Source organism: Rana temporaria, chromosome 1 (assembly GCF_905171775.1).
Source record: "Rana temporaria chromosome 1, aRanTem1.1, whole genome shotgun sequence".
Lineage (NCBI taxonomy): Eukaryota > Metazoa > Chordata > Amphibia > Anura > Ranidae > Rana > Rana temporaria.
In genome coordinates, this window is record NC_053489.1 from 568,394,181 (window position 1) to 568,406,932 (window position 12,752).

At 45.2% G+C, this 12,752-nt stretch overlaps 1 protein-coding gene across 1 annotated transcript in view; it reads left to right on the forward strand.

Moving 5' to 3' along the window:
- Positions 1-9,599: 9,599 nt before the first annotated feature.
- ASAH1 (N-acylsphingosine amidohydrolase 1) overlaps positions 9,600-12,752 on the forward strand; it is a 42,268-nt gene continuing 39,115 nt past the window's right edge. The window contains exons 1-2 of the mRNA XM_040334491.1: positions 9,600-9,746; positions 11,564-11,610. Of these exons, the coding sequence (XP_040190425.1) occupies positions 9,675-9,746; positions 11,564-11,610 (119 nt within the window). The 5' untranslated portion in view covers positions 9,600-9,674. The remainder of the gene's footprint in view (positions 9,747-11,563; positions 11,611-12,752) is intronic.

Below are 12,752 nucleotides of genomic sequence, written 5' to 3' on the forward strand. Positions count from 1 at the left end.
ATCCTCTTATCAAAACTGTAGAGCTGTCCACCAGCATCCCGTACTGTTTTTTAGAGCCGACGGTTGGCTAACTAGCCGCTGGATTGCTTTTACCAGCAGTGAGAGGGAAGGCCTACCCCCAGACAAAGACCGGAACCGCTCTGTTCACCTCTTATGATTTAGGGACCCGGAAGCGATGAGCTTACATCACTTCTGGTTTCTTTGGATGTAAAAGGCGGCATTTTAAACAATAAAATATATTTGCTTACACCGATCTTGGTGTGATCAAATACTTTTAAGAGCAGAGGAGGAATATCTCCATAAAGAGTACCTGTCACGTGCCTATTGCTGTCACAAGGGATGTTTACATTCATTTCAAGAGAAATAAAAGTGATTAACCACTTCATTACTGGGCACTTAAACCCCCTTCCTGCCCAGACCAATTTTCAGCTTTCAGCACCGACGCATTTTGAATGACAATTGCGTGGTCATACAACAATGTACCCAACTTATATTTTTATCATTGTTTTCCCACAAATAGTCCTTTCTTTTGGTGGTATCTGATCATCTCTGCGATTTTTATTTTTTGCGCTATAAACAAAAAAAGACATAAAAAATTGAAAAAAAAACACAATTTTTTACTTTTTGTTATAATAATATCCCAATTTATTTATTTTTTAAATCGCAAAATGGGCGTATATTGATTGGTTTGCACAAAAGTTATAGTGCCTACAAAATAGGGGATAGATTTATGATTTTTTTTTTTTTTTACTAGTAATGGCGGCGATCTGTGATTTTTATTTTTTTTGTTTTTGTCAGGCCTGCGATATTGCGCCAGACATATCGGACACCTTTGACACTATTTTGGGACCATTCACATTTATACAGCGATCAGTGCTATAAATATGCACTGATTACTGTGTAAATGTGACTGGCAGGGAAGGTGTTAACACTAGGGGGTGAGGAAGGGGTTAAATGTATTCCCTGGGTGTGATTCTTACTGTGTGTGGAGGGGACTGACTGGGGGAGGTGACCAATGCTGTGTCCCTATGTACAAGGGACACCGCATCAGTCTCCTCTCTCCCTGACAGGACATGGAGCTCTGTGTTCACACACAGAGCTCCACGTCACTGCCGATCGCGGGCACCTGGCGGACATCGCGGCCGCCAGGCACGCGCATAGGCATCTGAGCGATGCGCAGGGCACAGTTTTTCCCTGCGGTGCGCGCGGGGAATGCAAATAAAAGGACGTCCAGAGACGTCCACCCGGCAGTTGAGAGCCGCGCTGTGGATGTCTTTCGTCTACAGCACGGGTCTCAAGTGGTTAAAAATTACAGTGTAAAAATAAATAATTGAAAAAATGTAAGCGTGACATGTTTTTTATATTTTGAAAAAAAAAATAAGGTTATTTATTGTGGGGTTTTTTTGCATTAAAATTCTAAAATACTGTGTGACATAAAAAAATTGCAACACCCACCAATTTATTCTCTAGAGCCTCTGCTTTAAAAAAAATATATAATGTTGGAGGGCTATAAGAAATTTTCTAGCAAAAAATACTGATTGTTACATGTAAACAAAAGGTGCCAGAAAAGGCCTGTGGGTCAAGTGGTTAATTCATTAGAGAAAACTGATTTGACCCCTTTGAACAAAATTTTACAGGTATATGGCCAGCTTGTATTGCACAAGTCGTGATTTTCCTTTTCTGACTTTCATTTCAAGTGCAGCTTTTAATCTGACTGGTGACTGTGGGGCACCATAGTACTCTTCACGTAGGTATGGCAATTTTTACATCATTGCAATGATTCAGCTTGGAGTAATGTAGGTATGTACAGTGATCTGACCATAAAATTACAACCACTCACCCAGGCTACAAATGCAATGTCTTTCTAGTCAGGGGGGCTCATCTGCACACCTGTAACATGGGGATAAGTGGCCGTGTCCATACCATTGCTGCGGCCGCATTGCAAGAGTTAACTGCTCCTTTCTGCATAGGTGAACGGAAAAGAAAATGCAGTTTTACATCCTGATCTTCCACTACCACAGGTTCCTCAATGCTGCTATACCTGACATAAACAAGCAGTTAACCCTTGCAATGCAAGAACAGTGTGCAAGGGATGAATTTTCAGTTTTCTTGGACCTTGTGTTTAAAAAATACTTTGCACAGTGCACAGCAAAAAAATATAGGCATGATATAATGGCTACTGCCATTAAAACCTGCACATTTGCAAATAAACTAAAAAAGTAAATTAGGTACACTTTGGCATGGGTGAGAACAGTGCAAACAGGACAGAAAAAAATGACATCAATGTATTAAACGTTGTAATATTGCCACGGCAGCTCTCCCCCGGGGGACAGAAAGTAGTTGTAACTTCTTCCTCTCATTCAACGATTGTTCTGTACTTCGTATAGGTTTCCCGGAAACATTCTTCATGTCATGGAGAAGAGTCATCAGAATTGTGCCCCTCCCCTTTTTACAATAATATTATCCACTTGTTAGCTAGTACTCCAAAGGTGCACTCCATGAATTGCCAATTCCTGGTTAAATTATAATGGAAAACCTTATTTTTTTATTATATTTTTTTTAATCTAGGTATCTTTTGCAAAAGGTTGAGGCCTTTCGTTTTTCAACATCTATCATGGGATAGATGTTGAAAAATTAAAGGCCTCATCAGAACCTTTTACATATGGAAAGGACTCACCATGTTTTCCTTCCATTCATTTCTTGCCCATTGGTGATTCGAATTACCTGGGAATCAGCAGATCTTCCATACATACCAACATTGATAGCAACAAAGTTATAGCTACTATCACAAATGGCCATTAACACAATTTATTTTTTTAATTGTAAAACTTTGGGCTAATGTTTAGTGGCAAATGGATCTGATTGTGCTTGCCATCCAAAGCACAGATACAATGGGAAAAACGACTGTGCCTCTCAAATTGCTTACCATTCATGAGTTGGCTGCGGCATCACAATGCCTTTCAGTTCGTCCAATATAACCTCACATGTTTCACACACCATAAAGTGAATAGTGGATTTTCCCAATTGGCAATGAAAGTTTAAAGGGCATAGAATGCTCTAGCTGCCAACTACCTAGACAAAAACATTCATTACAGAGGAGATGGAGGAACATCTCCTCTGTGGCCAACCATTTAGAGTGGTCCCGGGCTCTCTGGTGGAATGGGGGGAGCCCAGGAACATCGGCTGGTGGCAATGGTGGGGGCCTTCTGAGCCCTGTAAAAATGATTGGGTAGCTGTAGAGCTTGCTCTGATCACTTCTACATGAAAACCAATGCCCGGCCCAGAAAAATAACACCAGGATCATGGCTGCAGTTGCAACTATGATCCTGGTATATATAGGTATGCTGGACAGGAAGCCTGTACTCAAAACATGATGGACTACATTTACAGGGAACATTTTGTACTTTTTTTTTTTTTCTTTTGAATTCCTTCCCCCCCCCCCCCCCAAAATCAAAAAATCTAAGGTCCTTACTTTACATGCATGGACAGGAGTCCATTATTTGTTACTACTGTGCTGCTTACGGTTCTCCTTGCTGGAGGTTCTGACGTAAGGAAGCAAAACCTTGTCTCTGCTAAAATGGCTGCCTTCATACAGAGACAGTGCAGAAACAAGTCATGGTAAGTGAGTAATGGAGAACTATCAACTGCAGGGAATTCTGGTGAACCAGTCTTTTGCCATCTGCCTTGTTTTGGGGCACGACTTCATGTTTTCTTTAAAATGCCAACAATGATATTTGTGAGGTTATATGATGTGTGTATTAAAAAAAATGCCATTTGATGTATTTAAAGCGGGGGTTCACCCTTAGAGGGCACTTTTCCCCCTTAGATTCCTGCTCGTTATTACTAGGGGAATCGGCTATTTATTTTAAAATATGTGCAGTACTTACCCGTTTACGAGACGCATCCTCTCCGTCGCTTCCGGGTATGGGCTTCGGGAATGGGCGTTCCTTCTTGATTGACAGGTTTCCGAGAGGCTTCCGACGGTCGCATCCATCGCGTCACGATTTTCCGAAAGAAGCCGAACGTCGGTGCGCAGGCGCAGTATAGAGCCGCACCGACGTTTGGCTACGAGTGACGCGATGGATGCGACCGTCGGAAGCCTTTTGGAAGAATGTCAATCAAGAAGGAACGCCCGCTCCCGAAGACCCATACCCGGAAGCGACGGAAGAAGATGCAGCTCGAAAACGGGTAAGTACTGCACATATTTTAATATAAATAGCCGATTCCCCTAGACCGAACGAGCAGGAAGCTAAGGGGAGATTTTTTTTTTTTTTTTAAATGGGTGAACTCCCGCTTTAATTTATAGCATAAAATACAAATTCCAGAGAAATAAAGGTGTTTAATATTAAAATATTTTGTGGGGGGAAAAAAACAAATGTGCACCAATGTGATAATAATGTCATTGTACGTTCTGATGGGAAAATTATGATCAATGTACACATATATTATAACATACAGGGTAGTGAATGGACCCCAGGGCAGGGCACGGAGCACATCAGGGAACAGGGCGCATCAGGACTTGGGGCACAGGGCACATCGTTCACCAGCCAGCATGCAAAGTAGCGCAGAAAGCGTGCGTTCTCTCTCAAGTTACACTGCGGCGGCCCCTCCTCTCTTCTCGTCCATCCCAGATGATATCACAGGCAAATAGGGATGGAGGGGAGGAGGTCGGGGAGCAGCCGCAGCGTGACTTGAGAGAGAACACACGCTTCCTGTGCTACTCTGCATGCTGGCTAATCTCGATCTACCCGTCAGGCGCCAGCTGTCGACGATTGACGGGTAGATCACCACGGACCTCCGACCGGCCCACTGAGAATCTCCCGGTAGTCCCAAAGGTCAGTCCATCCCTGATAAAATGCCACCAAAAGAAAGCTCTATTTCTGTGGGGAGAAAAATGATGTACATTTCATTTGCATACAGTGTTGCATGACCACGTAATTGTTAGTAGCGCAGTGCTGAAGAGAAAAAAAAATGGCCTGGTCATGAAGGGGGTACACGCTTCTGGATGTCAAGTGGTTAAAGGGGATGGCGAGTAAAAAATAGTCAAAGTAAAATAACCTAGTAATAGTAAAAATTAATATTCACCACCTAAGACCCCTTTCACACTGAGGGCGTATTGCAGGCGCTATAGCATTAAAAATAGCGCCTGCAATCCGCCCTCAAACAGCTGCTCCAGTGTGAAAGCGTTGTGCTAGCAGGATGGTAAAAAAAAGTCCTGCTAGTCGCTTCTTTGGAGCGGTGTATTTACCGCTCCTCCACCACTGCTGCCATTGAAATCAATGGGACAGCGCAGCTATACCGTTTCAGCAGCACAGCGCGGCTATACCTCCCGCAATGCGCTGCTTCAGCAGCACATTGTGGGCGGTTTTAACCCTTTCTCGGCCACTAGCGGGGGTTAAAAGCGCCCCGCTAGCGGCTGAAATGCGCGGTAAATCCACCCATATCGTCGGCTGTAAAAATGGCGGCGTTTTACAGCCGACGCTATGGGCGACTCAGTGTGAAAGGGGTCTAATGTCCAACACAAGAAATTAGACACCCTGTCCCACACAGATAGTCCTCCTCAGCACTAGATGGTGCTCCTGTTTCAGGTGTAATGACAGCCAACATCATTCAGCACAATTCCAGTACTGCTGCTCCAAAGGACACACAATTGTCACACAGGCGCCTGACTGTTATACTATCCATACTCTCAGCACAACTGCAGTCCAGTACTCAGAAACCCCTTGCCAGTAAATAAGCCCAGTACCCAAAATGCATCAACTTGCTACTTTTGTATCGAGTAAAATAAAACTCTTTACCAGATCTATTGTACTGTTGTGGTGTTTTAATCCTTTCGATACTCTACAGAATTTGCATGATATATACAGGCACTCCTTAAAGCTGAGTGCAGCCATAAGCAAGTATACGTGTCATGTGTATTCTATCTTAAAGTGGAGCTCCAGACTCCTGCAGAGAAAATTCTGCAGGCAGCCTGCAGTGGGTGGGGCCTACTGGGCAGTGAATTATGGGCCGTGACGCGCCAATCGAAGCTCATCCCTACCCCACACCATTACACCACCAGCCTAAACTGTTGATACAAGGCAGGATGGCTTCATGCTTTTATGTTTACCCCCAAATCTGACTCTACGCCTAGGTTCACACTGCGCGATTTTACCGCGATTTCGCGGCTGCGATTTTGGCCGCAATTTAATGTAAATCGTGGCCCGAAATCGCAAAAAGTAGTACAGGAACTACGTTTTGAAATCGCAGATGCTGCGTCGCACTGATTAGGACAGTGCCATTGCCGACAATTGCCGCCGATTTGAGATGCGATTTGACATGTCAAATCGCATCTCAAATCGTTCCAAATCGTACCCAGTGTGAACCAGGGCTACAATCTGAATCAAGACTCATCAGACCAGGCAATGGTTTTCCAATCTTCTATTGTCCAATTTTGGTGAGCCTGTGCGATTTGTAGCATCAGTTTCATGTTCTTAGCTGACAGGAGTTGCACCTAGTGTTGACTTCTGCTGCCGTAGCCCATTTGCTTCAAGGTTCGATGTGATGTGCATTCAGAGATGGTATTCTGCATACCTTGGTTGAAACAAGTGGCTATATGAGTTACTGTAGCCCTTCTATCATCTCAAACCAGTCTGCCCATTCTACTGTGACCTCTGACATTAACAAGGCATTTTCCTCCACACAACTGCCGCTCACTGGATATTTTCTCTTTTTTGGACCATTCTCTGTAAACCAGAGAGATGGTTGTGTGTGAAAATCCCAGTAGATCAGCAGTTTTTGAAATACTCAGACCAGTCTTTCTGGCACCAACAACCATGCCATGTTCAAAGTCACATAAAGCGGACCTTCAGCCATTTTTTCATCTTTCCATCTATTAAATCTTCTGCTCTTGTTGTTTTAACTTTGGATAATAAAACATGTTTTTTTCAGTAAATACCTTATACAGCCCACTTCCTGTTTCTTGTCTGGTCATTAGCCTAGGCTTATGACATCATGCACAGCGCGCTCTCTCTCTCTCTCTCTCTAACTCTCATGAGAGTTTGCCAGAAAGGGAGGTGGGATGAGTCATAAGAGGGTCAATGAGAGCTGCAGAGCTGGAGGTCTGTGTCTGTGTAAATCAAGTGAACAGGCAGAAGCTTCAGTTGCCCACAGTTAAAATGGTTGCAGCCAGACTCAGTGGAGGGAGATTTCTGCAGCATATTTGGCAAGAATAGAATCAAAGTATATATAAACTAATATGCAACGTGGTTGGAGGGAAGCTTCAGAATGGCAAAGATGTTTTTATTACAAATTATGTGAACAGACTGCAGTTCCTCTTTAACCACCTAAGGACCAGAAGGATTTCCCCCTTAATGACCAGGCCATTTTTTGCAATACGGCACTGCGTTGTTTGTGCAATGCAGTACCCAAACACAATTGGTGTCCTTTTTTCCCCACAAATAGAGATTTCCTTTGGTGGTATTTGATCACCTCTGCGGTTTTTATATTTTGCACTATAAACAAAGAGCGACAATTTTGAAAAAAAGTAAAAAAAATTTTTTTTTACTTATTGCTATAATACATATCCAAAAAAAAAAAAATGTATTCATCAGTGTACACCGATATATATTCTTCTACATATTTTTGGAAAAAAAAATAGCAATAGGCCTATATTGATTGGTTTGTGCAAAAGTTATCGCGTCTACAAACTTCGGGATAGATTTAACCACTTAAGGACCCCTTCACGCCGATATACGTCAGCAGAATGGCACGGCTGGGCACATCCACGTACCTGTACGTGGCCCTTTAAGCCCAGCCGTGGGGTCGCACGCGCCCCGGTCCGAAGCTCCGTGCCCGCGGCACCTGCGGACCTGATCACCGCTGGTGTCCTGCGATCAGTTCTCCGGAGCTGAAGAACGGGCAGAGGTGTGTGTAAACACACCTTCCCTGTTTTTCGTTGTGGCAATGTCATTGATCGTGTGTTCCCTGATATAGGGAAAGACGATCAATGACGTCACACGTCCAGCCCCACCCCCCTACAGTTAGAAACACATATGAGGTCACACATAACCCCTTCAGCACCCCCTAGTAATTAACTCCCAAACTGCAACTGTCATTTTCACATTAAAAAATGCATTTCTATAGCATTTTTTGCTGTGAAAATGACAATAGTCCCAAAAATGTGTCAAAATTGTCCGATGTGTCCACCATAATGTCGCAGTCACGAAAAAAATCGCTGATCGCCGCCATTAGTAGTAAAAAAAAAATATTAATAAAAATGCAATAAAACTATCCCCTATTTTGTAAACACTATACATTTTGCGCAAACCAATCGATAAACGCTTATTGCGATTTTTTTTACCAAAAATAGGTAGAAGAATACGTATCGGCCTAAACTGAGGAAAAAAAAAAGTTTTTTTATATATTTTTTGGGGATATTTATTATAGCAAAAAGTAAAAAATATAGATTTTTTTTAAATTGTCGCTCTATTTTTGTTTATAGCGCAAAAAATAAAAACTGCAGAGGTGATCAAATACCACCAAAAGAAAGCTCTATTTGTGGGGAAAAAAGGACGTCAATTTTGTTTGGGAGCCACGTCGCACGACCGCGCAATTGTCAGTTAAAGTGACTCAGTGCCGAATCGCAAAAAATGGCCAGGTCCTTTCCCTGCATAAAAGTCCGGGTCTTAAGTGGTTAAGGACTTTTTTTATTGTTTCTACTGGTTATGTCGGCAATCTGCCATTTTTAGCAGCACTGTGACATTGCGGCAGACAAATCTGACCCTTTTTGGGGACCAGTGACATTATTACATTGATCAGTGCTATAAAAATACACTGATCAATGTAAAAATGACACTTGCAAAGAAGGAGTTAACACTAGGGGGTGATCAAGGGGTTAAATGTAGGGGGGGTGGGCTCACTGGGACATGGCAGAGATCACTGGGAACAGAAGATCTGTCATCTGTCAGAATGGGGATCCGCTTTGTTTACACTGGCAGATGCCGTTCTACCTCTGTACTAGGTGATCGCAGGTCACCGATGGACATTGAGTCCGGCCGACCCGTGTGCACGCTCCCGCAGCTTGCAGTAGGCGCCCTCGCCCACAACTGCGCCTGCCCATGTACAATGGCGGCGATTCACACAGGAGAGCCAACCTGACGCAGGTCCTGCAATGGGCGAACGTTACCTGGTTACATCCCCTTTCTTCCCCATTCTGATGCTTGGTCTGTGCTTCAGCAAGTCTTCTTCACCGCGTCTAGATGCCCAAATGCATTGAGTTGCTGCCATGTGATTGGCTGATTAGCAATTTGCGTTACCGAACAGGTGTACCTAATAAAGTGACTGATGGGTGTGTGTGAATGAATATTTTGTGTTTGTCTGTATTATCCCCGTACTAAACCATAGTGTGTGAGTACTTCTTGTAGCAGGGGTAGGTGTTCCCCTGGCTGGTGTGGTAGGTGACACACACACACAGTGACTTCCTCCTCTAATGCTCTTCAGCCCACATTGTCTTCCTGTTTGCATTAACATCGTGACCACCGTCCTGTGACCGGGAGATCCCATTGTGGAGGAGGGGGGAGGCGAGGAGTACTGAGCACTGTACATAGCGGGGGCCGCCCTGTGGCTCCCCCGGTGGAGTGGTACGCTCCTGGAGCTGTCATGTGACAAGTGTCAGTTTGGATCGGGAAGAGAAGATGTGGGGATCGGTGTTGTTGTGTGCGGTCCTGGCGGTGTGCGGACCGGGGCTGGCTCAGGATGTCCCTCCGGTGAGTGCCAGCTGATTTATGGGGGGGGGGGGGTACAACAAGTCCCAGAAGTGAGACCCCCCCCCCCCCCCATCATACACAGATCTCCCTTCTGATCCCCATGTCTGTGCTCAGTAATGGGGTGCAGTGTACTCTTCACTCACACTTCAGGCAAAACTTTTTAGTTTTAGATGAAGGATTAGAGCACATCTGCTTTTATTGCTGACCCCCCCCCCCCCCCCCATATCACACTAACCCCTGGTCACACCAGTGCAGCGTTGAACTGGCGCTACTTCAGTGCCATTTCAAAGCTGCAGATATGTGTGATTTCACTGTGGCTTCTGACTTCATTCAACATATGTCAATGTAAGGGCCAGTGGCGGCTGGTGCTCAAAATTTTTGGGGGGCGCAAACCATCAAAAAAAAATCAAACGCAGCCACTGTGCCCATCAAACGCAGCCACTGTGCCCATCAAACGCAGCCTCACTGTACCCATCAAACGCAGCCAGTTTTCCCCATCAAACACCGCCAGTTTACCCCCCCCCCCCCGGCACTTAACTTTCTCAGGTCAGCCATCCTCCTCCACGCTCCCTCGATGTCGCTTCAGCCAATTAGGTGACCGGTAACCAGATCCGGTGAACCTAATTGGCTAAGACGCGTGTTGGTGTTAACCAGGGAACGCACACCCTGTGCGCCCTCTGGTTAACAATTTGGAAGCCGATTAGAGCCCACAGGCTGTAATCGGGAAGCCTATCAGAGCTGCTGGCTCTGATAGACACTTCCAAAACACACCCACTGCTGTTATTTAGATGGCCGGCGCTCAACAGCGGGCCGGACACCTGAATAGTGGGCGGTAGCGGCGACAATACTTAGATTCATGCAATGCAATGCATGAATCTATGTATTGTTGAGTGACGGGTGCAGGAGAGAGGGGGCAGCGCTCCAGGACCCACTATGGAAGCACCAACACTGGTAAGGCCCCTTTCACACATGCGGACAGTGGGGGTTATTTACAAAAGGAAAATCCACTTTGCCCTACAAGTGCACTTGAAAGTGCAGTCGCTGTAGATCTGAGGGGAAGCTCTGAAATTAGGGAAGGCTCTGCTGATTTTATCATCCAATTATATGCAAGCAAAAATGCTGTTTTTTATTTTCCTTGCATGTCCCCCTCAGATCTACAGCGACTGCACTTGAAAGTGCACTTGCAGGGCGGCGGCGGGAGGAGGGGGGATGTCCCCTCCCGCTGCCTATAAGAACGATCAAGCGGCAGAACTGCCTGCCTGCCTGTCTCTCCAGTGTGAAAGCCCCGAGGGCTTTTACACTGGAGCGGTGCGCTAGCAGGACGGTAAAAAAGTCCTGCTAGCCACATTTTTGGAGCGGTGAAGGAGCGTTTTGTATACCGCTCATCCACCACTCTTGTTCATTGAAATAAGTGGGACACCGCAGCTATACCGCCGGCAATGTGCCTCTGCAGAGGCACATTGCGAGCGGTTTTAACCCTTCCTCGGCTGCTAGCGGGGGGTAAAAACTCCCCCGCTAGCGGCCGAATAGCACCGTGAAATTAGCGGTAAAGCGCCGCTAAAAATAGCGGCGCTTTACCGACACCGCAACTCCCGCCCCAGTGTGAAAGGGGCCTTAATGTGCACCACATTTTAGTAAAGAAGAGTTAGAACCACTGTCAGATTTTTAAAGCGGACCTTTCTGGAAAAGTGGAATATCTGCTTCCTTGCATATACAGCAGGGTTCTGTTTTTGGCAAAGTGTGTGTTTTGTGTTTTTGTTTTTGTTTTTTTGTTTTTACCAGGACAATAATGACATTGTACTTGCTTTTGTTTTTAGTACACAGAGACCTGCAGAAGTGGAACTTACCCCCCCTCAGGACCTACGTAAGTTACATAGTATTTTTAGGAAGTTTGGGCCAGATTCACCAAGGGGATACGACGGCGTTTCTCCTGATACGCCGTCGTATCTCTGTCTCTATCTATGCGACCGATTCATAGAATCAGTTACGCATAGATATCCTTAAGATCCGACGGGTGTAATTGTTTTACACTGTCGGATCTTAGGATGCAGTACCGCGGCCGCCGCTGGGTGGAGTTTGCGTCGTAAACCAGCGTCGGGTATGCAAATTAGGAGTTACGGCGATCCACAACGGATTTTCGCGTTCGCTACGTCGCCGCTAGTCTAGTTTCCCGTCACAAATTTAGTCGTCGTTTTGGGTGCCCTAACTTTAGTCAGCAATCGTATTGCTGTCTAAAGTATGGCCGTCGTTCCCGTGTCGAAATTGAAAATTTAACGTCGTTTGCGTAACACGTCCGGGAATACGGAAGTACGCTACGTGCGTCGCCGTTCGAAAAATGACGTCACGGCGTGCAAAGCACGACGGGAATTGCGAAACGGAGCATGCGCAGTAGGTCCGGCGCGGGAGCGCGCCTAATTTAAATGGCACACGCCCATTTGAATTGGCCCGCCTTGCGCCGGAGGCTGCCGGCGTAGTTTTAATCGCAAGTGCTTTGTGAATCAGGCACTTGCGATGAAAACTTGCGGCGGTGTAACGTATCTACGATACGTTACGCCGCCCCGATTCTACGTGAATCTGGCCCCATGTTCTTTTAGTTCACACTTTGTGTTTGTTTGTATTGGTAACATTGTTGTCAGTCACTGATGACCTTGTTACACCTGCTTTGTAGGGGAACATTCACAAGGGAAGTAGCTAAGTATTAAAGAGCTCAGCGAAGCTGGCCCCCCTACAATCAGCACAAATAAAAACTCAAGTGTGTTTCTTTAGTGCTACGTTTGTGCTGTTTTGTGCCGCAAAAATTTACGTTTGTGCTGCTTTTATTTTGAAGATATTAGCAATTGTTTTTTCCAGACTATGACATCACACAGCCCCCCTACAACCCCAAATGACACAAAACTGGTCTCGTTGGTTAGTGCTACGTTTGTGCTGTTTTGTGCTGCTAATATTTCCGTTCTATCTTTTATAGTTTTTGCGTTATTAATGACTTATTAAAGGTCACCAAAGGTC